This window comes from Elgaria multicarinata, chromosome 17 (genome assembly GCF_023053635.1).
Source record: "Elgaria multicarinata webbii isolate HBS135686 ecotype San Diego chromosome 17, rElgMul1.1.pri, whole genome shotgun sequence".
Classification (NCBI taxonomy): domain Eukaryota; kingdom Metazoa; phylum Chordata; class Lepidosauria; order Squamata; family Anguidae; genus Elgaria; species Elgaria multicarinata.
This window is the reverse complement of record NC_086187.1, coordinates 17,066,194-17,091,548: the sequence shown is the minus strand read 5'-3', so window position 1 is coordinate 17,091,548 and position 25,355 is coordinate 17,066,194. Positions and strand designations below refer to the sequence as shown.

The window sequence follows — 25,355 nt, the reverse complement described above, 5'->3', positions numbered from 1 at the left end:
GTATCAGATTGCGGATTTGTTTCCATTTCCTTTTTTGCACAGAAATCTGTGTGCGTCTCCGTGCCTACTTTCCCAACTGTGCACATCCATTGTGTGCATCTTTTAAATGTATACATTCTTCTCCCAAATGGGAAAAATGCATTTGTGCCCCCTTTTCCCCCCAAAAAATATACATGTTTCCATGCACATTTTTCACTGGGGCGCCTCCTGTTCGACACCTATTGAAGGGAGGGGAGGTCTGCGAACCACATCGCAAGCTCAGAAACATAAGAACTCCGACCGCGGATTGCATCCGAGCTCTTGTTCGATCCGGAAGGTGAGATCTGGGTAGATCGAAAACAAACTGAAATGAATTTCTCCGACCTCCCTCCTGGTGGAGCCATGGGAGTCGTCAGTCCCAGCCGATATCAAAGAGTGGTTGGGATGTCCCCCCACCCAAACAAGCTCATACCCCCCTCAGCCCCTCCTCTGGCTCCGGGAGGAGAGCTGAAGCAGTCAAGTCCTGCTTTGTAAAGGCAAGTTCCTTCCCGCTGGCTCAGAGAGGGAGCTCTCCCGTGGTTTTGCTAACGCCGAGTAGGACTGAAAAGCCATGGAACCGCTGCACATTATCGTTTTCTTTTCCAGTTTTGCGGCCGGCGTAGCAAGGCGTAAGTAGAAGAAGAGCAATTCTGTTTCATCTGTTTGGAAACTGTGCGGTTCGTTCGTTCTTTCCTTCCCTCTCCCTCTCTTCCTCCCCACTCTCCTCTTTTTCTGTCAAATGCAAAGTGTGGCCGGTAAGCAGTGATCTCATATTCCTGGCATCTGATTGTGTCTGTCGTGTTTCTCAGAAAGCTCCTGCTCTCGATGGGAGACAAATGACGAGGCCTGCTAGGTAATCCACAAAGCTTTTATTATGCAGCAAACATCTCTTCTACCTGAAGAGAGTCTATCTTTTGGAAACTCCCGCTAGGCAAAACTATGCAAACTAAGCGAGACAATTGTCTGACCAAGGAGAACAGGAAGCCCCTTCCCAAACAGCCGAAACTTCAGAGAGCCTGGTGTGGAGGCAGGTTCTGGCGCAATGCTAGTCGGACGGACTTTCTCACACCTTCCTTCCACTCCATGCGTTTTAGCTTCCGGTGGATCCTAGCATCAGCTAGCTTGTTGGGGTGCTCTCCTCCAGATGAAAGCTCACTTCCCACTGACTGTGTAGGATTTGGCCTTGAGAGGGGTGACTCCCAGCTGGTTAATCGCCCGTAAGAGTTTCCTCCCCCACTAATACAGGCTGGCTGGTGTCTGGTGCCGCCTCCTCTAGGTCTGAATCACATTCTGATTGATTACCTGAAACACCTTCTCCCAAAACAGGGGCAATAGGGTTAGACATGACAGTGTCTGCCTTTCCATTTTATACTGGAGCTCAACTTTAACTTGCTGTCGGGGTGAATATTGTGGCTGTGCATTTATAATGCCCCCTAGGCACGAAGGTGGGCAGCTGGTGGCCAGAACCACACCTGCTTGCCCAGAGGATGCAAGAGGGCCAATCGAAGCTGGTGTTCTATCGCCCAGCCTCTGTTTTACAAACTGCACGAGGAAACTGATCTTTGCAAATTCTGATATTAAATGCCCTTATCCACCACTCTTGGGACCGATGTATGGATTACCTCGGGGGTGGACAGACTTCACACTTATTTATATTTATTTATTATAGTACTTTTATCCCACCCTTTAGCCAAAAAGGCTCTCAAGGCGGCTTACAAAAATATTTCTTAAGACAGCTCCGGCTTAAAGGATCTTCTTCTTTTTTCTTTTTTTTTAATCGTTGAGCTAATGCCCTTATTCCCATTTGCAAAATACCACCCCCAAATCAGTGCTGGCAAACCATAGTATTCTCGCACTTGTACATTTGATCTCCTTAGTTTTTACGTCTCTCACTACATATTTGCTGCCTGTGTACGTTTTTAATACCATGGAGTTTGAGAATTTGTAACTACCTCTGGAATTTGAATGTTAGAACTCTGAAATGTTCTTCCGAACCATGACAAAACACTGTGTCCGTACCCCAGGGTTACCCACGTGACAAGATACTGAACAAAACAAACTTTTCACTCCTGATCTGAACTACAAAGGGTTTAGAAGCAACGCAGTGCAATTGGGTGGTTGAGTATTCGGACTGATTCAGATATGCTTGTAAGTTCTAGAAGAGTTGCCATATTAGTCTTTTGCAACGAGATGTTGCTAGGGGCAACTTAAAGGCTAAGAAATTGGTTGTGGCATGACAGGATCTTCTGTTTTTTATTAAAACAAGCAGAGTTGCTCTACCTGGAGGTGCTGAGGATTGAACCTGCGACCTTTTGCATTCAAAGCATGTGCTCTATCACTGCACTGCAGCCCTTTCCCCTCCTTGTTGAAGGGAAAATGGAATGGAGTAGCCTGAAGAAGGTCATGGCTGGCTGAGACCATGAACAGGAGTGCTCCGTACTGCAACATTTTGTTGCAGGTCCCACTTGTGCAGCATGGGGGAAGCAGAGTAGAACCTTCAACAAAATTTCAGAGGGGTGAGCTTCACATGACAACATGCATTTTTGCCTTTGAAATGTTCATGGGTATGACAATGAAATATTAGGAGAAAAGTCTACTTGATTAAAACCACATTGCCTGGTTGCATGCCAGTTCTCAGCCGAAAGTCTGAGGGTCTTTTAAGAAACTTACTTGAACTTACTTGTCCCGCAATGGCAAAAGAACAGTAAAATCACATCACTTGTACATTGCTTTCCTCAATGGTCTAGTGGCTGTCTGATTTCCTCAAGCACAATTCGTTTCACAACACACAGAGAGAGCTACCTTATTTCTTCGATTCTAAGACGCACTTTTTCCCCGTATAAACATCTCTAAAAACGGGGTGCGTCTTAGAATCGCGGGTGCATTTATTATTTCTTAGAATCAAAGCTTTTTTCTGTTGGTGGTACTGAAATTAGTGTGCGTCTTACAATCGATGGCGTCTTAGAATCGAAGAAATACGGTAGTTATCTCATAATTTATTTGTTTTAATTTCTGGGGGTGGGGGAGATACGTCCCATTGCAGAGTCCTACCCAGAGCTGAGCCATGCATGAAATCCCATTAAGCTGAGGAATGTGGGTGGGAGGGTGCTGTTGTACTCATGTCCTGCTTGTGGTTTTCCTGTGGACAGCTGTGTGAACAGAATGCTGAACTAGATGGACCCTTGGTCTGATCCAGAAGGGCTCTTCTTACATTCTTATGTCACGTTCTGGTCCATCCAATAGAGTCCATAAATCCATCAGAGTGAGTGGAAAGCACCACTCCATGTCCAATTCCCAAGACCTTGACAGCTACCAAGTAGGGTGCCCTTGTGTCCTACTTTACAGAGGCCAGTCCTCTATTAGAAGTCCTGCCAGCAAACTCTGAAGGTGTCCTCGCTTTGTCCAGTCCAAACCCGGCTTAAAGATCAAGAGCTGTAAGGAGCCAGGAGAGCACAACCTCACTATGATGGGGACGTATTGCATTTATATTTCAATTATAGTCATTACTTCCAAATTTGCATCTATACATTTACATCAGCATATGCTCATTTTAGGCAGAGTGGTGTGCTCTATGGCCCACTCTTTTGGGCATGCGTTTACCCCTGCAACCAAGGCACCATCTCAAAACGTCCCTTTGTTTTCCTAGGATCCGGCTCGCCGACTGCCCCGTCGGGATCCCGGTTCAGCTATCGGTATTCCACTTCCACCGACACATTCCTTCAAGGGAAGGCCTACAGAAGGAGCAGTCTCTCTCTAGAAAGCACCGCTGTGGTTGAAGTGCTAGCAAAATGCCACCGGGTTTTAAAAGTGAGTATGATATAGGCATGTTAGAGAAATCTATTTGGGGAGGTTGATAAATATTCCAAGGCTCGTCCGTGCCCCCTCCCCAATGTTGTTTCAGTCCCTGTTGCAGCTCCTGACTCGATCTATAGCCATTTGGGCTACTTCACAGATTTTCTGGGAATTACGCACATTTGGGCAGGGGAGGGGAGGTTTTGCAATTGATGCAAATTTCTGAGCAGTTGACATAATTATGGCTGAATTTGCATAATTTGAGCAAATTCGCCTGTAATTTTTGCAAAACAGGGAACCTCCCCCCTCCCGGAAAAAAAACAATTTGTGCAAAAAAGGTCACAGAGTTCTGGGAACAACCCACAGCTCGACTCAGGGATGCAAATTGAGTTGTACGCGTCATGGAGTTCCGTCGAGCCGAAAAAGAACTGGATCTCTCAGCTACAGACGTCTCTATGGTCACAAGTCCTTCAAGGACGTAAGTGACTTTGGGTGCCTGCTGTAGTAATGGGAGCCAGGTTCAAAATGGAGGGATTTGAACGCACTCACCCCATTTGCGAGGTCTGGCTTGCAATGGGGTTGGTCTCCACTACTCATTCTCATCTATCTTCTTTGCAAGCACCAACCTCGCACCTTCCAGATGTTTTAGACTTCAACACCTATCAGCCCCAGCCAGCATGACCAATGCCAGCAATGCTGGGACTTTTCCAAAACAACTGGAAGATTGGGTAAGGCTGTGCTTGAGGCAGAAGCGGTCGTATCTAATTTCACCCTCATGAACAAGCTCAGATGTGTCATTTTCTGCCTACTGGGGATCATGGGATTTTAGTTTTCTCTACTTCCAAGGTAAAGGAAACTATAATCACAGGAGGAACACACAACAAATGCATTTCCTAGCAGGAAATATCATTTCTGTATCATTTTGAGGTAAGGGATGGCTTGTGAAGGCCTCCACTTTTAGCAAATTCTCTCACCACTGGAAACCCATACTCCTTCTCAAATGATTTTTGTGTGTGTGGTGGTGGTGGTTGGCAGGGGAAGAGCTGTGTCTCATCCACTCATATTTTGCAATCTCTTTTACCAAGGGCTCAAGAAGACTCAGCTGGGTTGTTTTTTTTTCATTTGCTCCAAGAGCTCACAAGAAGGCAGATGTAAATCAAGTTTGTGTCCAGTTAGCTCAACTCAGGGTTCCTAAAGGAGCCAATCTGAAACAGCTATACTATTAGAAGAGTGAGCCAGGGTGAAGCCCTGCTGTGCAGGATAGGATGGCTAGGCCTTTCAGGACCCTGGACAGATCCAGGCTAGCTGGAACACACTCAGGAAGGGCTGTTGTCTCAGCAACATGCAGAGGCCTTCTGAAGCCAGATGAAGGCTAGCTAATCTGGACCTGCTGTTAATCCTCCTACCACTGAGGACCTGCCTCCTTCTTAAAGAGCCATTGTCTAGTTCTGCAGCTGCTGGCTCCTATGGCTTGGAGGCAGGGAGGACTGCACCAGAGTAGTGCCCTCTGATCCACAGACTCTAGTAAAGCCAGTTCTTCTGGCCTGGAAGGTCCTGGAGTAGCAGATGATGGCTTGCTAGATGAAGCCTCCTCCCCTTCTTAGTCCTCTGACCCAGAGAAGGGATCAAGGCTGGAGAAGTGAATAATAATCCACTTATTATTTCTTTGTTTGTTAATGCACCACCTTCCTTTATGAATGTTCAAAATCCCTCTTCAACAGAGAAATGCTGTGAACGGCCCAGAGAGCTTTGGCTGTGGTATACAAATGGAATGAGTGAATGTATGTATGAAATGGTTCTATAACCGTATAACCGGGACGTTTCTGATCTCCAAACTACATCTCCTGAACCGTTTACAAAATTCTAAACCCTTCTCCCATCTTACCTTAGGTATTTAGCCATATAATTACACAAAGCCTTTGACTAATGTTGTTGTTCCTAGTTGCATGATGTACAGATCAAGACGACCTTTGAATCCAGGGAGAAACCACACGAGGAAAATGCCAATTTAAGGTAAAACAATAGTGTGTCCAAAATGAGTCTTTGCTTAGGGAGCTAAATAAGTCGCATGTGAAGTGGTGCCATTTATCAGAAACCCGTTTACAAAAGGAGATCAAATCCATTCAAATCAATTTGCTTAAAGACCAGGCAGAGCTAAACTGGGGAAAGGGAATTCTGATTTTGCAAACTGGCTATTGGCCATGCCGTCTGGGAATGATGGGAGCTGTTGTAGCCAAATACATCTGAAAGGCAGCAAGTTGAGGAAGGTTGCCTTGCTCGCCCTCATGTGAAGTGTCTTCAAATCCATCCTTGTTCTTTCTCTTTTGAGATTTCCCCTGTGCCTTGTTTGGGTCAGTCGCTTGGAGAAGAAACGTTCCAGTATCTCCACCCCTCTGTATGGCTCAGTTCAGACAACACATTTCTCTAGGCAGTGTGAAAACTCCACTCAACGGTTGAGTTTTTAGGGGGTGCTCCCAACACAACATGTTCTAACTCCACCATTGTGTGACTGTGGGTTACCGTGGAGTTGAGTAAAATCCGTCATGATGCTTGATTGACAGTTCCTCCACCCTATCTCCTCCCATGGTCCTCCACCATGGTATCCCATCAGTCATTGATGAGATACCCAGCCACTCTCCTAGTGTGGCTCTCCCTCCTTTCTCTGCTCTTGCCAGAGAACTCAGTAGCCAGTGGGAAAAGTCCACTCAACCCAACGGGAAACTCCATGGACCCCACACACAACACAACAGTTGCGCGGGATCTCTCCTCTACACGCTGAGGATATTCTGCGTGGAGTGTTTCCAAAACAACAACAACAACACTCCACCATGGGGTGGAGTTTTCCCTCCAGACAACACATTTCTCAATGGTAGTGTAATAACTCCACTGTGGGGTTCTAAAACCACCGATGAGAAGCGTGTTGTCTGAACTGAGCCTATCTCTTTGAGGCATCCATTCAGCCAATGCCTTACAAGCTCCAGGGAGCATCTGCTTTCTCCATATCATCAATCATAGAATCATAGAATAGCAGAGTTGGAAGGGGCCTACAAGGCCATCGAGTCCAACTCCCTGCTCAACGCAGGAATCCACCCTAAAGCATCCCTGACAGATGGTTGTCCAACTGCCTCTTGAAGGCCTCTAGTGTGGGAGAGCCCACAACCTCCCTAGATAACTGGTTCCATTGTTGTACTGCTCTAACAGTCAGGAAGTTTTTCCTGATGTCCAGCTGGAATCTGAAATGAGACCATAGAAAGTAAGCCAGTGGCAGCCAGAAGTGGTGATGACACTTCTGCCTGCTCACTCATATTGCTACCAGATGACAGTCGTAGCTCACAGGCTGTGAACATGCTAGCCCACCATCACAGAATCATTGAATCGCAGAATAGTAGACTTGGAAGGGGCCTATAAGGCCATCGAGTCCAACCCCCTACTCAATGCAGGAATCCACCCTAAAGCATCCCTGACAGATGCTTGTCCAGCTGCCTCTTGAAGGCCTCTAGTGTGGGAGAGCCCACAACCTCCCTAGATAACTGGTTCCATTGTCATACTGCTCTAACAGTCAGGAAGTTTTTCAACAACTCCCACCCACCTCCCTGTTTAAAATCCCCCCTATTGTCCCACTGTTTGTTCCTGGTTAAAATCCCCCCTTTGTCCCACTATTTGTTCCTGGTTAAAATCCCCCTATTGTCCCACTGCACACATCCCCAGCTTTTTAAACATCACCCCACCCCCATGCCACCCTAGCCCATGTCTGTGCCAGCCCCTCTTCAACAGGGCTCATTAGCTGCACAGAAGGGCTGGAGGAGGAAGCCGAGCAGATCAGTACACAACGAAAAAGCTTTCTTTATTTTATTTATTTTATTACATGTTTGGTTGGTTGGTTGGTTTCATCTCCTTACACTGCTATCAGAGATTTTGATGCATTAGTTTGAATATCAAGGCATTTTATTGGGTCCAGCCTCCCTCAAGACTATGGGGGGGTGTCTCTTCCCATTCTTTTTTAGCCGATCTAATGGTCCATTTTGCAGAGAGATTGGTTTTATTTTCTTATGGAATTTGATTTTTATTTTGAAATAAAATGAACTAAAAAAAAAAGGCAGCAAAAAGAACAAGCATCATAATAAATCAAGACCATTAAAGAAACAAATGAATTCACTAGCTATCATTCTTAGTATATCACCAATATTGTTATGGAGCCTCTATAGTAAAATGGCCTAAGTAAGATCTCAATACCCCATGGAAGAATAAAAATACAATTTATGCAGTGTATAAAAAGAGCATGTTATTTTGTGTGTATTAATCGGGGGTGGGGGGGAAGAGAAGAGAGAGAGAATAGGCAATTGTACTTGGTTGGAATTTGATCCAAAGTTTGAAGAGCTTCAAGATAGAAAATAAATGGAAACAATGGTGCCATAGTATCTTCCTTAAAATTTGCATTCATGCTCCTGTGAGTAAATGTATACATAGCCATAGTCCCCACAATTTTATCAGCCCACTGCTATTTATTTTATTTTATTTATTTATTATTGCATTTATATCCTGCCTTTTTTCCTGCAAGGAACCCAAGGTGACGTACATAGTCCTCCTCCTCCCCATTTTATCCTCACAACAACAACCCTGCAAGGTGGGTTGGTCTGAGAATCTGTGACTGGCCCAAAGTCGCCCAGTGAGCTTCCATGGCTGAGTGGGGACTAGAACCCGGATCTCCCAAGTCCCAGTCTGACACTCTCACCACTACAGCACACTGGCTCTCTTTAGTTAGTTGCTTTGGAGATTTCGAATTACATGCTATACATGACTTTGCATTTTATTTTCAGTTAGGGAAGCACGTTGCAAGCAAGGCCTTTGCACATATGTATGTGGTATAAAACAATTAAAATATTACACGTTCACTTGCAACAATGCCTGCCGAAATTATTTGCAACCGATTGTCTTGTGCTATAAACATTGGTGACTAGATTGGATGGGTTGAAGGCTATGTTTTTTCTACTGGGTTCTTCTTCTTCTTCTTCTTCTTCTTCTTCTTCTTCTTCTTCTTCTTCTTCTTCTTCTTCTTCTTCTTCTTCTTCTTCTTCTTCGGGTTCCTTACAGGTTTTACTTACCCTGTACATGGCTCCATTTAATTTCAGTACCACCAACAGAAAAAAAAAACCCTTAAGACACACCCGCAATTCTAAGATGCACCCCATTTTTAGAGATGTTTATATGGGGGGGAAAGTGTGTCTTAGAATTGAAGAAATACAGTACATCACTGCACAACTAGAGAGAACTGTTCACTTTCCCCTGTTTTACAGGGAGGTGCTGGAGCTACATCCGCTGTGGTTCTGCTTTCAGAATGGAAAGGTCCTCAAGATCTTCCCCCAGGAGAAGGAGCCCACCTGGGCTCTCAACATCAAGCGAGGCATCCTCAGCGTTCTTCAGACGTCGTGGGTGGCGGCTGCCAATACCAGCGTGGAAGAGGTGAGTGAGCTTTAGAAGAACTTGAAGCTGGGTTTAGCAGGCCAGACTCTTGATCCGAATGCCAAAGGCTTCCAGCTGTTGAAAGCACACTCTGGCTTCATCCATCAACCAGGGGAATGAGGGAAACTGTCTCTTCTCCAGGAAGAATATCTTGGCAAGAGAGAAACCACCCATTTGTCGGTCACCGAAGAAACATATGCAGGGAGCTCGTTTCACCATTTCCTGCCAGAAAGAACATCTATAAGAACTTTGAAACCAATGCCTGTGTTTTGCTTTTTCCTCCTCCCTCCCAATCCCCTTTCCTTTCATGTCGTGTATTTTAGCTTGTAAGCCTAGGGGCAGGGACTGTGTCATGATTAATCATTGTAAGATACTCTGGGACCTTGATTTGGCTTAAGAGTGGAGTAAAATTAATGAAGATGCCATCTTAGAATCATAGAATAGTAGAGTTGGAAGGGGCCTATAAGGCCATCAAGTCCAACCCCCAGCTCAATGCAGGAATCCACCCAAAGGCATATTTTGTGCATGTTTAAACAGAAAAAAAGCTCATAAGAACATAAGAAGTTCAGTGCTGGACCGGACCAATGGTCCATCCATTCTGCTCACACAGTGGCCAACCAGCTGTAAACCAGGGAACAGCTAGCAGGACACAAGTGCAACAGCACCCTTCTACCCATGTTCCCCAGCAACTGGTGTACATAGGCTTACTGCCTCTGATACTGGGGGTAGCACATAGCCATCAGGACTAGTAGCCATTCATAGCCTTCTCCCCCAGAGATTTAGCCACCCCTCTTTTAAAACCATCCCAATTGGTCTCCATCACTACATCTTGTGGTAGTGAGTTCCATAGTTTAACTATGTTCTGCGTAAAGAAACCATGCTGCCTGGGGGATGCTGGGAAGTGTAGGGCTTTTTTTCTGTTCAAACGTGGATAGAATTGTGCCCTCTAAAAATAAAATCATCCAGTGATATGCCACTAGAACCCTGCATCCCTATCCTAGAGTGAGCACTTTTAGGATATAAGTCCTACTTGCTTGGCAACATAATCCTTTCTCAACCCTCAGTCCATAATGTCCCTGAAATGTAGTTCCAGTTTCAGCACCATTAGCTGGAGATATTGCACCCTCTGTCATTCCAGAGCTGCGTTTGGTTTCATTTAGTTTCCACTGGGTTTGGGGTTCGAATTCAGCACTTGGGAGCTGAAGGAAATAGTCCTTATTTGTTGCCCTGTGACTAGGTGGATATCTTGGGGAAATGCCCAACCAAATACCAGAAGAAAGGATCTCTCCTTTTGAAGACAAAAGATCTAAATCTGTGTTCTCAACGGTTTTCTGGACTTACTTCTCTGAGGTCTGTCGCTCTGCCTAATGCAGCAGTAAGTATAGTAGCACCTCTCATTTCTCTGTTCTTTCTCTCAAGAGGCTGGTACTTGAGAATATCATGGATTAAAAAATGCAAATGGATATATTTACCAGGTGTTCATTTACTGTGGTGAGAAGGACCATTGAGAGTGTCTTGCCCAAGTGCCCTCAAAACCCTGGAGCTGGCAGCGGTGGGTATGGGTCCCTCAGCAAATGCCCAACAATGCCTACTCTTGGCACCATTCCTGACAGTAAGCATTGATCAAAACAGATTATATAAAATGGCTGCCACATCTCTCTGTTTCACCCCCAGGAGCAGCTCCTGTCGTCCAAACTGGAATGTGTCCAGAGGTTCGAGGAAGGAATCCTAGCAGATGCCAAATGTACTGAATCCCATCTCGTTAATCCTGCTGGTAGGAAGGGTGGCGGAGTGAAGACGCAGACACAGACAGTGATGAAGCTCTTCCGAACAGAAGCTGATGTCTCAGCGCATGAAAGAGGTCGGTGGATGTCTCCAAGCAATGTCAAATGAATGGAAAGTCTTTCACAGGGCTGGACCTCCCATTTGGTAGGGTGGGGCTGCTGCCTCAGGCACTTGGAAAATTTATCAGGGTTCACTTGTGGAATTTCCCACCTTGGGTGCCAGAATAACTTCACCAGCCTTGGGGACTTTGACTTGGGAGGATCTGCTGCTCTGCAAAATGTCTTGGCCCATTTGGATGGCTTTAAAAGGGGGGTGGATAAATTCCTGGAAGGGAAGGCCATCCATGGGTACTAGCCCTGATGGTTGTGTGCTGTCTCCAGAATTCAAGGCAGTAAGCCTGTGTGCATCAGTTGCTGGGGAACATGGGTGGGAGGGTGCTGTTGCACCATGTCCTGCTTGTTCATCCCTGGCCGATGGCTGGTTGGCCACTGTGTGAACAGAGTGCTGGACTAGAGGGACCCTCAGTCTGATCCAGCAGGGCACTTCTGATGTTCTTATGCCCTCTTTGCTGGCGATTCATATGTGGCCACCCTAGGACTGAGGCTGAGAGAGAGTGACTTGCCTAAGGCCATTTAAGGGTCACTTTAGCCTCAAGTTATCTCCCATTATGCATAAAACGGCCCTGGTTGTGTTTCTCTAGTAGACACCAAGGAACACTATGAAAGCAACCTGCTTTATGAAAGGGAAAAAATGCCACCAGTGTCTGGAGAGGAGGAGGAGGTGGTGGTGACTGATATATTGCAGAAGCTCTGTGTGACACCTGCGGTGGATTCTGAGGTAATGTTTTATAAATAATTACAGCCCTGAAAGTATTGTTAAAAACATTCATTTGCTGTTTGGTGCTCCACTGTGACATCCCCCCCCCCCTTGGCAGTCATAAATGGGACGACCCAGACACAGGTGTATTTCCTCAATCGGAACTCGTAACAAGAGGCAGTGTGGTATAGTGGTTAGAGTGTTGGACTGGGACTCTGGAGATATGGCTTCTAGTTCCCAGTCAGGTCATGAGGCTCACTGGGTGATTTTGAGTCAGTCACTGAGTCTATTTTAAACATGGCTGGGGGACTTGTGGCCTGATATTGTTGAGCTACAACTCCCATCATCCCCACCAGTCTGGATTAGGCTGATGGGACTTGCAGTCTGATCTTTATCGTATCTGTACCATGGTGGGGTCTGGACTACATTTCTCTTTAAATTGTAGCAATGACTTCTAAATTTGCCCCTCTGTGTATAAATTAGCCTGTGCAAATGCCGTGCAATTGGTGTCCTCTTTTTTGTCTTTTCGGAGGACAAAATGTCCACCCTCATTTTATGGTTCAGTTACCTGGTAGGCAATTGAAGGCACAAGGGAACTGTCTAAACAAAAGACACCAGAGGCGTCCATTTCATTAAGAGTAACAAAGGATCTCATTCTATCCAACCGGAAGACAGAGGCAGGACTCAAACAAGGGTGGAAGAAGAACCATCACAGAATAACATGTCAGGAGGGGATGTAACTTAGCATGAGGAATCTTGACTCTTGATTCTTCCAATTGGGGCTATGACCTTTTATTGTGACCTCTCAACCCAGGGATACTTTCTCCTGCCCTTACGCTAGGGAAGTACAGATCTCACACAGCGCGTAGTTAAACTATGGAACTCACTACCACAAGATGTGGTGATGGCCACCAATTTGGATGGCTTTAAAAGGGGGTGGATAAATTCCTAGAGGAGAAGGCCATCAATGGCTACTAGCTCTGATGACTATGTGCTACCTCCAGTATCTGAGGCAGTAAGCCTGTATACACCAGTTGCTGTGGAACATGGATGGGAGGGTGTTGTTGCACCATGTCTTGTTTGTGGATCCCTGGTCAACAGCTGATTGATCACTGTGTGAACAGAGTGCTGGACTGGATGGACCCTTGGTCTGATCTACCATGGCTCTTCTTATATTCTTACGTTCTTACATTAAATCTGTTCTGTCTCTGATTTGCTATCAGGAGTCTTTTTGTTCCATCACCCGCTCCTTCATGGAGTCAGTTTTTTTGTATGGGAATTTCGTTCATCCACAAATATACATTTCCACTGATGTGCACCTGAACTAATGCACATTAGCGCTAGGGACATACAGATTTTGTGAAATCCATTCTGTCTGCATTTTGCCGATTGTCAGGTCCTTTTCTTTCCATCATCCATCCATTGATGGAAATGTGCAAATTCTCCCCAAAATGCCGAGCAGGAAATATGCATTTTAGCTGCTTTTTTATTTTACATATTTTTCAATGACTAAATTTGCATAATATTCTGGAAACTTCTTTTTTAAAAAATGGTCCACAGGTCCATGGAATCTGTGCAAATTCATAAAAGCCCAGTCTGCTGCGGAAGCCATGGGCCAAATTCATAGAAATCTGAACTCATTTGTTTCCATTGCAGATTTTCCCAACAACCCTTATTAGTGCAAATATTCACTTGCACAAGGGCAATTACTACAACCCACCCCTCCAAACTTTTTTTTAAAAAACTGATCTGCTTCGAGCATCTATCTGATTTTATTTTATTTACAAAAGTTCACATTCATTTATTTTTATTTATTCCTTCAATTTATACCCAACCTATCTACAAAAGACCCTTGACGGCATGTGATAAAACAGTTTACCTCTAAATTAGGAATGTAGAAAGCTGCCTTATACCAAGGCAGAGGGGTTGGTCTTTCCCTTCATAATTGGCTGCATGGACTAGCTACAGAGCTCCAGGGTTTCTGACAGGTGGAACTTTTCCATACCTACCTGGCGATGCCTGGAATTGAACGGGGAACCTTCTGCATGCAAAGCCTGTGTTCTGCCCCTAAGCTACAGCCCCAGTAGCTAGATCCTGGGCTTTGAAGGGGACTTCTGCCATCCTTCTATGGTAATCTGCCTGCCTTTCGAAGAGAGGTGAATTATTCATAATATGCATGTTTTGGTCCTGAACAGGCTATCTGCTGTTTACAATATGCTCTATGTGAGCAACTTCTAAATGGCGATAGTATTATACTCTCAGCCCTGAGCTCCCCCACCCCCTTCCTTCCTATCTCCATCTCTCCGACCTAAAACAAAAATGCCCTCTGGTCCAGGAAGAGGCTTATGGGAAATGTCCACAACATTGCCTGGGAAACCACCTCTAAACGGGGCCCTGCATAGTCCTGTTCCTCTCCCAAGTATTGTTTTGGCTATGAATGGAGGCAGATTATGCACTTCATTCAGGCAAGAAAAAACAGAATCAATGCTGTGGGTGGGGGCAGCCTCCCCCGTTACCCATTGAAAGCAGGGAAGGAACAGCATGTCACTCACCAGGGAGCTTCATAGAGTCGGTTTAAATGCTTTTGTGTGAACAGATTGAATTGAAATGCAGTTTAAGTAATGGGCCGTAAAGTGAGCAAAAGGGTTAGATGGGGCGGGGAAAGGGGAGCTGTCCAAAGGGAAGGTGGGATGGAAATGGAGGGGGGGGAATCCATTTTGGAGATGGATTATCCCAAGGGTTGACAGATCTGGAGAACGGAGCCATCCTGTGTGTCCAAGAGTTTGTTTTCTCATCAATGGTGTGGTTCTTAATTTATTTGGGTTTCAAGCTGACCAATTGTCCTAACCTTAAATGCTCAGGGTGGGTAAAACTCCAATATACAACCCATGAAAACCTAAAAACTCATTAGATTAAAATAGGGATCTCATAGGGATCTCAAAGAAATTCATGTCAGATTCAAATGAATTTGTATTTCTGCTAATCCGACATGCAGATTTTGTAGGCCTGCTTTTTCTGAGTTATATGGATTTGCAAACATTTTGTTGTTTACTAGATCTGGAGATTTGCCCAAATGCATGTGAGCATAAACGTGCATTTGCAAACAGGAATTCAATTCTCATACATCTGTTAAAAAAAAAAATCAAATCTGATTCCATGAATGAGTGGACACCTGACAATCTGCAAAATACAGATGGAATGTATATTTCATAGAATCTGTACATCCCTAGATTAAAATTACCATTTAAAATAAGAAATAGTAGCCATTATCCCTTACCTCCAAACTATTGCCCAAATCAGAATACATTACCTGGCAGAGCTACCAAAAAGGTGTGCAGGCTATGTACAGGTTAGAGCTGTTCAGAATATCAAAAGCATTCTAAAAGTCTGACATTGCGTACAGTACATGAGAAATAGATGAGAATTTCATTTCAGTTTGTTAGAATTTACAAACATTTGGAAAGTTCTTCATACTTCGCATGGACAGAGCTCAAGATTTTAAACATGTGGGAGAAACCGAAATTGACCGATTCATACATACGAACTTTCTTGAAATATGTGTTTGGTTTTGAAGGCCCTTCTCGTGGGTTCCATTCAAAGGTGGGGGGTTTTCAACCTTGAAAATTGGGGTATAATACTTGAAAGGTTGTCATACAGAGGAGGGCCAGGATCTCTTCTCGATCCTCCCAGGGTGCAGGACACGGAATAACGGGCTCAAGCTACAGGAAGCCAGGTTCCGGCTGTCCATCAGGAAAAACTTCCTGACTGTTAGAGCAGTACAACAATGGAACCAGTTACCTAGGGAGGTTGTGAGCTCTCCTACCCTAGAGGCCTTCAAGAGGCAGCTGGACAACCATCTGTCAGGGATGCTTTAGGGTGGATTCCTGCATTGAGCAGGGGGTTGGACTCGATGGCCTTGTAGGCCCCTTCCAACTCTACTATTCTGTGATTCTATGATTCTATGAAATGTCCTAATAATCAGTTAATAGCTTTAAAAGGATAATAATCCTGCTGCCTGTTGTTGTTGTTGTCGTTTTATCGGTGGCATGTCAAAGCCCTAGTTTGAATGGGAAAGCAGAGTGGGATTCCTGACCCCCAGAGCTCTCTGAAATTCTGTATGGTCCCCATGTGAATACGAAGTATGTTCCTAGCAAAGACGCCCTCTTCAGTAAACGCCCCACTCACTTACAGAATGCTCAGTGTTTGTGGGAAAGGAGAGCCCAGGACTGGCTTCCAAGAACAACAAAATGAAGGTATGATCTGTAGCCAGTGCTGGATGCTGAACTGCGTGCCAAGGAGGTTTTTCATCAAAGAGGGAGGGGAGCAGATGCTTCGTGTAAGGCAGGGAAGGGCAGTGGCAGTGCCAACTCCAGGTTTGGAGACACCCTCAAAAGCACACACCCCTTCCCTCCATGAGGCTATCTTCTCACTCTCATTGTCACCAGCTCTCGTTGCTCCTCAACCGCTCTCTCATCATGGCTACCGCTTGCTTGCTTGCCAGGCAGAGAGCCAGTGAGCAAGCAGTCCGTGGCGTCTCCTCCTCCTCACCACCACTGTTGTCTGGCCCAGGATGAGAGCCAAGTGAACAAACAGATTGCCAGGAGGAGGAGGAGGGACTCTAGGGGGATCTTATCAGAAGTTAGAGCAGGACTGAGGGGGAATCCGCACGTTGTTCTGAGATCGCTTCTAAGCGACCCTAGAGCGGCGTGAAAGCGAGCGTGTAACTTGCCTTTTGAAGAGCCAACGAAGAGACGTCCTTCACCACCACCACGCCGATGCCGACGCCACCCAACTTCCTCCTCGCCGGCTGGGACGGAGCACTCGGGGGAAGAAGGCGGGGTGGAGAGCTTCTTCTGCTCTCAACCCCGCCTTCTTCAGCCGAGCTCTCCTCGCCACTTGGTGAGGAGGTCTGCGGGTGGCGGTGGCGCCGCCGGCGCCGCGAAGTACGTCTCTTCGTCGGCTCTTCAAAAGGCAAGTTACACGCTCGCTTTCACGCCGCTCTGGGGTCGCTTAGAAGCAATCTCAGAACGACGTGCGGATTCCCCCCTAGTGTTAGATATCTGGGTAATTTTCCATTGATCAGGTGCATTCTCTCTAGTGTGGGGAGTGGGTTTTAGAAGAAGAAGAAGAAGAAGAAGAAGAAGAAGAAGAAGAAGAAGAAGAAGAAGAAGAAGAAATAATGCCAGAATTACAGCATTTCTGCAAGGCTGTGGAAGAGGAAGAAGACATATTTTGTGTAGTCGTAGGTTTTCCACTGACTCGCCCCAATTATTACTGTTATTATTATTCTATTGCTGAAATAGAATGATTAGAGGAATGTACTGTAAGGCAATGCCTTTACGAGTCTCCAAAGGACTGTGAACAGAGACTAGCATAGATCCTGCATTCAGCTTATTGGTTTTTTAGTGTCAGGATACCACACCCAGAGCAGCCGCCTGGGCTCCAGTTCCAATTAGGACAAGGGATCTCAGAGGAATCCGTTTGTGGGGTGGAATGCGACATGTTTTCCGTTCCGTCTTCTGCCAGCTGTCCTGACTCGGTGCACAACAAGTTGGGCCAACTGGTGGAAGTTTGGTAAATTATTGCTTTGGGGGGGTAAAAAGACATTTGCTCAAATTACAGCTGTAAATTGCGTAATTTGCGCAAATAATGGCTGTATATTGTGTAATAATTCCATAATTTTCACAAATAATGGCTGTAAATTCTGTAATTTGCACAAATTATGGCCGTAAATTGTATAATTTGCAAATTATGGTTGCAGTTTTCAGAAATTACACAGTTTGCAGGTTTCATTTGTGCAAATTTGCACAATTTGTGGCCATAATTTGCACAAATATCTATTTGTGCACATTATGTCTGAGACCTGAAAAAATACATAAAATGTTCCGAGGAACTACACAGTTCAATTCACAAAAACAAGGTGGGCACTCCATGGATGTCCGGCAATCCCAAAAAGGGTCGTATTTCCCAGCAGCGGACATCCCTAGGACAAGGCTAGCTGGATCCATCTGTCCAGTGGCACTGGGGGGCAGATATCAGGAACTGTGAAGACTGCCACTCCTACCATCAACTTGCTCAACCACTACTGAACAATTCTCCCCTGCTCAAGTGACATTCAATCCATGTAACCATATCCTCTGAAGTGTTCTTCCTGGCTATGTGTTCTGTCAAGGGTCAACATCATCGGACACCTGCGAAGGGCCCATATCACAACAGGGGCCCACTCACAAGAGCCTACTGGAGTTGTTTCTCCTCTTCACCATTGCAATCCGTGTATTCAATCAGCCTCTCACCGTGGCCCAGACAGCAAGGGTGGTGAGAAGGGGGACCAGGAGATGCCACTGCCAACTTACTCCTTGGCTCTCTCCCTGTCAGGCCAGCAAGTGGCAGCCATGTTGAGAAAGAGGAGGAGGAGCAAGTGCAGCTGGTGACCATGGTGGTGAGAAGGAGGGAGGAGACCCATGGAAGGTGTCTGACCCAAGGCTCTTCAAAACCCTGGAGCCTGGGCTCGTTATACAGTGAAAGACAACTAGCCAAGTTGATCAGGATGTTGTTTTTTAATTATGCTGTACTGTCCAGCTTTACGTCCTCATTTTCCTCCCAGTCTGCAGACCTCTTCATGACGTTGGTGTTTGAGCTTCGACGCCTCTCCACCGACGTCTTACGGAGCCTATGGCAGAGATCGCCATCCCAGTGTCGAGACAACTGGTAAGGGCAGCTGAAATACAAGGGCCTGCTGGAGCATCCATACTTTGACTCCTCGAAGGCAGCTGAGAAAAGTTTGTTCAGAGTAGGACTGGCAGCTCCATGGTCATCTCAGTCCATTGAAACAGGTCAAAAGAGAGCCTCCGGCACCTTAAAGTAAAGGCGGCCAACCTGACATACTATTTTCCAAACCCCCTCTGCAAGTGAACACTTCAGACCTTCGGAAAAGCAATATGTTCCCTTCCACCCCCAGCAACCAAATGGGGAGGGGGGAGGGAGGGGGGAGAAGAGGGGCTGTCAAAATAAGAGAAGGATGGCTCCGCCTACTTTGGGCTCTTGTTCTGCCCACCACTTGCGTGCGGCCACTGACTGATGACCCCAGAGGGAGTGTGCCCTCAACAGAATGAAGGTCTCGCCTTAAAGCAGGGGTGCACTTCGACCCCACGGGCCTCATGTGATGCAGGCTTGGGGCCACATGAATGCAAACACAGCTGCACACATATGGCGGTGGTGGGGGAAGAGTGACCTGTAGTGTCATGGCTCCATGGGAGGAGTCCTCAGAGAAGGAGGTGGAACCCTCAGAGACCCAGGACACCCTGGTCAGGTACTGCCATCAGACCAGGGCCCTTGGGAGTGATGATTGCAGGTCCATACCTGTCAGGAGGAGAGAATTCTGCTTCTGAATGACCCTTGGCCCCCAGGAGTGTCATTACACATCCCTGACTTGAAGACTTAAACGATTTATTGTAGCCCAAGTGACTCATGGACCAGCACCCATTCCATCTTTTTGCGATGTCTGCCATTTTGTTTTCTCACAATGTCCTGGACAGACCCAGCATCCAGGAGATGGTGAGAAATGCAAAATAGCAGCTGCAAGCCAGACTGCAGCTGCCAGAGCTCAGTACTCTGGAAGGAAGCAAGGCCAGGTCTAAGGACGCCACGGACTGATGCCAAGCCTGACCCAGGAAAGTGTATTTATTTATTCATTCACTCACTCAATAGCAAGGCTGTCACATTTCCAGACTCTGAGCCCAGCAGTTGCAGGTTCAAAGAGTCCAAAAGTCACGAGGTAGTCTGCACGAACAGGGATCAGGCAAAACGCAAGGTCTCAACAGTCCAGGTCACAGGCAATGAAGGTCTAAGAAAAGGCAGTAGACAAGGGGCAGGTAACAGGCAACAAGGTCCCAATGAAACACAGCAGACAAAGGGCAGTCAGAAGAAGAGTCACAGTACAGTATGCAAGCACTCATGCCAGGAAGAAGTCCAAAGCCAAGGGAAGCTGGATTCAGGAAGGTCTGGTCAACATTGTCTCTAGCGATTCTCTCAGCCTGAAACCACTGGATTTTTCTGCAGAGCCACAGCTGAAAAAGTCTTCTTTGCGAGCAAACTCATACATGCGAGGAGAGCTTTTCTCACAAGGAGGCCTCTGGCTCAGTCTAGGCCTCCTTCTGAGTGCCTGTTCATCCAGACAAGGTCTCCCGTGGGCCTCTGAGGCAGTGTCCTTGTCCTCCACAAGTAGTAGTTACCGCTGAGGGCCTAGGCTCATCCTGGTCTACTGGCAGAGCCTGGGCATTGCTGCTGGTCCTCCAGCTCTTCCTCCAAGGAGGAGTCTTCCAGTGGGATCACGATACAAGCTGCTAAGGAGGACCTGAAGAAGTCCCAGCAGTGGGAGTTGTAAGGTTCTCAAAGAAGAGTCCAGCCACCTCGAAAGCCCTTGCAGCCAATGTTTCTGCATCCAGCCACGAAATAGAGCTAGTCCCAAACTATGCATTTCTTTCCCCCCTGACTGTGCCCCTGCAACGAAGTCATCTGATTTTCTTTTCCTCCCCTGGAAGCCCCTGAGCTCCCGTTGCGGTTAGCCAACCAAACAGATTTCGGATGTGGGCCTCCCCATTTGCAGTGGCCGCTGAATTACCTTTAATTGCTCCCATTAAGCAGGGATCCCTCGGTCCCCAAAAACCAAAGCTCAAGAATGGGAGAAAGGTTGACTGTTGCTTTTATTAGGAGCCAGGCTAGATCGGGTGTCTGTCTCGGGCCCGGATTTACAGCACGCCCATTTGCGCGAGACGAATTCTCAATAAGCTCTTGGTTCGCGAACGGCCTTTCTTTTCATTTCAGCCACTCGCGCGTTATGGAAAAACGGCAGGTCGGCTTTCTCGCCGTCTTGTTGCTTTTAACCATTCCCAGCTCTAAGAAGACGTGTTTTCTTTCTCCTGCTCCTTTCAGGAAACCTCTATTGGACGCTCTCCCTTCCTGCGCAACCGAAGCCTGTGTTGTCCTGATGAAAGAGATCATTGTTTCTGAAGGAGTCGAAGAGGACAGAATTGAATCTTTCCTCTGGTCACTCGCCTTCCTCCCTGAGCCCACTGCAGGCATGATTGATGTGCTGGCTGTAAGCAGAACAGATGAGCGCTTTAACGTGAAATTGGACACAATCCCTTGGGAAGAAACACTGTATGCATACCTATAGCGTGCAATGAGCATGGTTGGCTATAGGCCTAGAAGCAAAATAGGTGTAAGGAAACTGGTAAAAATAATATATCGAATTCTGGTAATACGTTACAATAAAATCATGTGTTCGTAGAAAATATATTTGATCTTAAAACAAATACGTACACTTAAAATTTAAACAGAATGGTCCACATACAACAGACCTCGAACATAAATCCCAAACGCGTTTCAACCATAAAAGGTCTTCATCGGTGGGGAAAGAATTATATGCGGATTTTTAAAAAACTTATTATGCAAATTTTAAATAGGGCTGTGATCGGCTTTGCTTCGGTTCTTTGAACCGATAGTGAAGTGGCCTGGTCTGCCTCCGACAAAGGCGGAGACGGATAGGGTCAGGGGAGCTGTGGATCGAGACGAAGCGGATCCTTCACCTCAATCCGGAGCTCCGAAGAAAAGGTAAGTGGGGGCTTACCTGGCGCTGCTGCAGTCCGTGTGGCGAGGGCGGCAGAGCCAGGTAAGGGGCAGGGGGGAGGGAGGCTTACCTGGCTCTGTCACGGTCCGGCAGCAGCTTCAACTGAGGCCGAGGATTCAAACCAGAAGTCCAGGCCGCAGCTGCAGCCAAGTCTTCCTGTTTGAGTCCTCGGCCTCAGTTGAAGCTGCCGCCGAACCATGATGGAGGCAGGTAAGTTTTGAGGGGGTAGGGGGGCCTTACCTGGCGGTGTCACCACCGCCGCGGAGCTCCAATTAGGATCCGGAGCTCTGCAGCGGAGCGGACCATAGGAGGATCGACGCAGGGCGGAGCGGACCCAATCCAGAAGTTGTGGATCAGGATCCGGAGCGGATCGGGGGGTCCGTGCACAGCTCTAATTTTAAACAACTTTTTTATGCCCCAGATATAGGGAGTTCCCATAGTACCCAAAGTTGGATTCTATAAGTCTTCAAGATTGCAACAAAAAAGACTGGAGAGTAGGCATTCAGGCTTGACTTCCAAGTTATTGCATAACTAATATCTCTAGTTCACGTAGGCAGGTATATGCAGGATAATTATTTCCCCACTGATGAAGACCTTTTATGTTTGAAACACGTTTGAGAACCTTAGCCCCAGAGAGCAAGTCTGGCCTGCCTGGGGTCCCTATCCACCCCTCTGGGGTTCCCCAGAAAGCTTTCCCCCTTTCTCCTGACTACTGATCATATGTATTATATATTTACTCTTGTTCCCTGCCTCGATCAAATGGAGAGGCGGATAAGAAATTATTATTATTATTATTATTATTATTATTATTATTATTATTATTTTGTAGGGATGTCAGAGAAATCCATGGGAGGGTGGAGTTCAAGGAGTTTTATTTGTTTATATATTTATTTATTTATTTATTTATTACATTTCTATACCGCCCAATAGCCAGAGCTCTCTGGGCAGTTCACAAAAATTAAAACCATTCAAAGTATAAAACGACAGTATAAAACCAGAATATAAACTACAATATAAAAGCTCAACCAGATAAAAACAGCAGCAATGCAAAATTACAAATTTAAAACACCAAGTTAAAATGTATTTATAGATTGTTAAAATGCTGGGAGAATAAAAAGGTCTTCACCTGGCTGGGAGAATAAAAAGGTCTTCACCTGGCTGGGAGAATAAAAAGGTCTTCACCTGGCTGGGAGAATAAAAAGGTCTTCACCTGGAGTCTAAAGGCATATAATGTAGGTGCCAAGTGAACCTCCTTAGGGAGCTCGTTCCACAGCCGGGGTGCCACAGCAGAGAAGGCCCTGCTCCTCCTGGTAGCCACCTGCCTCACTTCCTCACTTCCTTTGGCAGGGGCTCGCAGAGAAGGACCCCTGAGGATGGCCTTAGGGTCCGGGCAGGTACATATGGGAGAAGGCGTTCCTTCAGAGAGCCTGGTCCCAAGCCGTTTAGGGCTTTAAATGTTAATACCAGCACTTTGAATCAGCCCCCTCCCCCTAGATTTCGTTGTGGTTCCCACGACAGCACCCGTCTCGATTTGGAACAGGTCAGGACGGTTGGTGCTTTTTTTGTGCATTTTTTTTTTTTAAAAAAAAAGCAAGTTCTGCAGTTTGCTTCCGTTATTCAGCAGTTTGGACAAACTTGGCTGTAATTTGTGCAAATTGCTCAGAAATGTAAGCAGAACCTACGGTGGGAGAATTGCAGAACCTGCGGTGGGAAAACACGGTGAAAAATAGTTCCTGGGGTTTGGGGGAGACCCCACAGCTCAGCAAACAATTGCAAATCAAGCCACGCGCACCACAGAACTCCATTGAGTGGATGAGACCAAAACCCTGTCTAGTCCAACCCAGCTGCCTCTGGGAAACCCACAAATAGGATATTATTATTATTATTATTATTATTATTATTATTATTATATAGCACCAACGATGTACTTGGTGCTATACAAAATATACAAATAAAACGGCAATACCCTGCCTAGAGGCTTACAATCTAAAATCTTGTTGTTATTATTATTATTATTATTATTATTATTATTATTATTATTTAGCACCAACGATGTACTTGGTGCTGTACAAAATATACAAATAAAACAGCGATACCCTGCCTAGAGGCTTACAATCTAAAATCATCTTCTTCTTCTTCTTCTCATTATTATTATTATTATTATTATTATTATTATTATTATTATTTAGCACCAACGATGTATTTGGTGCTGTACAAAATATACAAATAAAACAGCAATACCCTGCCTAGAGGCTTACAATCTAAAATATTATTATTATTATTATTATTATTATTATTATTATTATTATTATTATTATTTAGCACCAACGATGTATTTGGTGCTGTACAAAATATACAAATAAAACAGCAATACTCTGCCTAGAGGCTTACAATCTAAAATCTTATTATTATTATTAGTATTAGTATTATTATTATTATTATTTAGCACCAACGATGTACTTGGTGCTATACAAAATATACAAATAAAACAGCAATACCCTGCCTAGAGGCTTACAATCTAAAATATTATTATTATTATTATTATTATTATTATTATTATTATTATTTAGCACCAACGATGTATTTGGTGCTGTACAAAATATACAAATAAAACAGCAATACTCTGCCTAGAGGCTTACAATCTAAAATCTTATTATTATTATTAGTATTAGTATTATTATTATTATTATTTAGCACCAACGATGTACTTGGTGCTATACAAAATATACAAATAAAACAGCAATACCCTGCCTAGAGGCTTACAATCTAAAATATTATTATTATTATTATTATTATTATTATTATTATTTAGCACCAACGATGTATTTGGTGCTGTACAAAATATACAAATAAAACAGCAATACTCTGCCTAGAGGCTTACAATCTAAAATCTTATTATTATTATTAGTATTAGTATTATTATTATTATTTAGCACCAACGATGTACTTGGTGCTATACAAAATATACAAATAAAACGGCAATACCCTGCCTAGAGGCTTACAATCTAAAATCTTGTTATTATTATTATTATTATTATTATTATTATTATTATTATTATTATTTAGCACCAACGATGTACTTGGTGCTGTACAAAATATACAAATAAAACAGCGATACCCTGCCTAGAGGCTTACAATCTAAAATCATCTTCTTCTTCTTCTTCTCATTATTATTATTATTATTATTATTATTTAGCACCAACGATGTATTTGGTGCTGTACAAAATATACAAATAAAACAGCAATACCCTGCCTAGAGGCTTACAATCTAAAATATTATTATTATTATTATTATTATTATTATTATTATTATTATTATTATTATTATTTAGCACCAACGATGTATTTGGTGCTGTACAAAATATACAAATAAAACAGCAATACTCTGCCTAGAGGCTTACAATCTAAAATCTTATTATTAGTATTAGTATTAGTATTAGTATTAGTATTAGTATTAGTATTTAGCACCAACGATGTACTTGGTGCTATACAAAATATACAAATAAAACAGCAATACCCTGCCTAGAGGCTTACAATCTAAAATATTATTATTATTATTATTATTATTATTATTATTATTATTATTATTATTATTATTATTATTATTTAGCACCAACGATGTATTTGGTGCTGTACAAAATATACAAATAAAACAGCAATACTCTGCCTAGAGGCTTACAATCTAAAATCTTATTATTATTATTATTATTATTAGTATTAGTATTAGTATTTAGCACCAACGATGTACTTGGTGCTATACAAAATATACAAATAAAACAGCAATACCCTGCCTAGAGGCTTACAATCTAAAATCTTCTTCTTCTTCTTCTTCTTCTTCTTCTTCTTCTTCTTCTTC

At 44.6% G+C, this 25,355-nt stretch overlaps 1 protein-coding gene across 3 annotated transcripts in view; it reads left to right on the top strand.

Moving 5' to 3' along the window:
• Nucleotides 1-11,008: 11,008 nt before the first annotated feature.
• The window catches only part of LOC134409950 (uncharacterized), a 76,664-nt gene continuing 62,317 nt past the window's right edge, over nt 11,009-25,355 (top strand). For 2 of the 3 annotated variants that reach the window (XM_063142952.1, XM_063142955.1), the window contains exons 1-4: nt 11,009-11,131; nt 11,756-11,892; nt 18,476-18,579; nt 20,803-20,968. In XM_063142952.1, coding sequence (XP_062999022.1) covers nt 11,086-11,131; nt 11,756-11,892; nt 18,476-18,579; nt 20,803-20,968 — 453 coding nt within the window. In that variant the 5' untranslated portion in view covers nt 11,009-11,085. Of the gene's footprint in view, nt 11,132-11,755; nt 11,893-18,475; nt 18,580-20,802; nt 21,031-25,355 lie in introns of those variants that run through there. The other variant, XM_063142953.1, reaches the window with a different exon arrangement.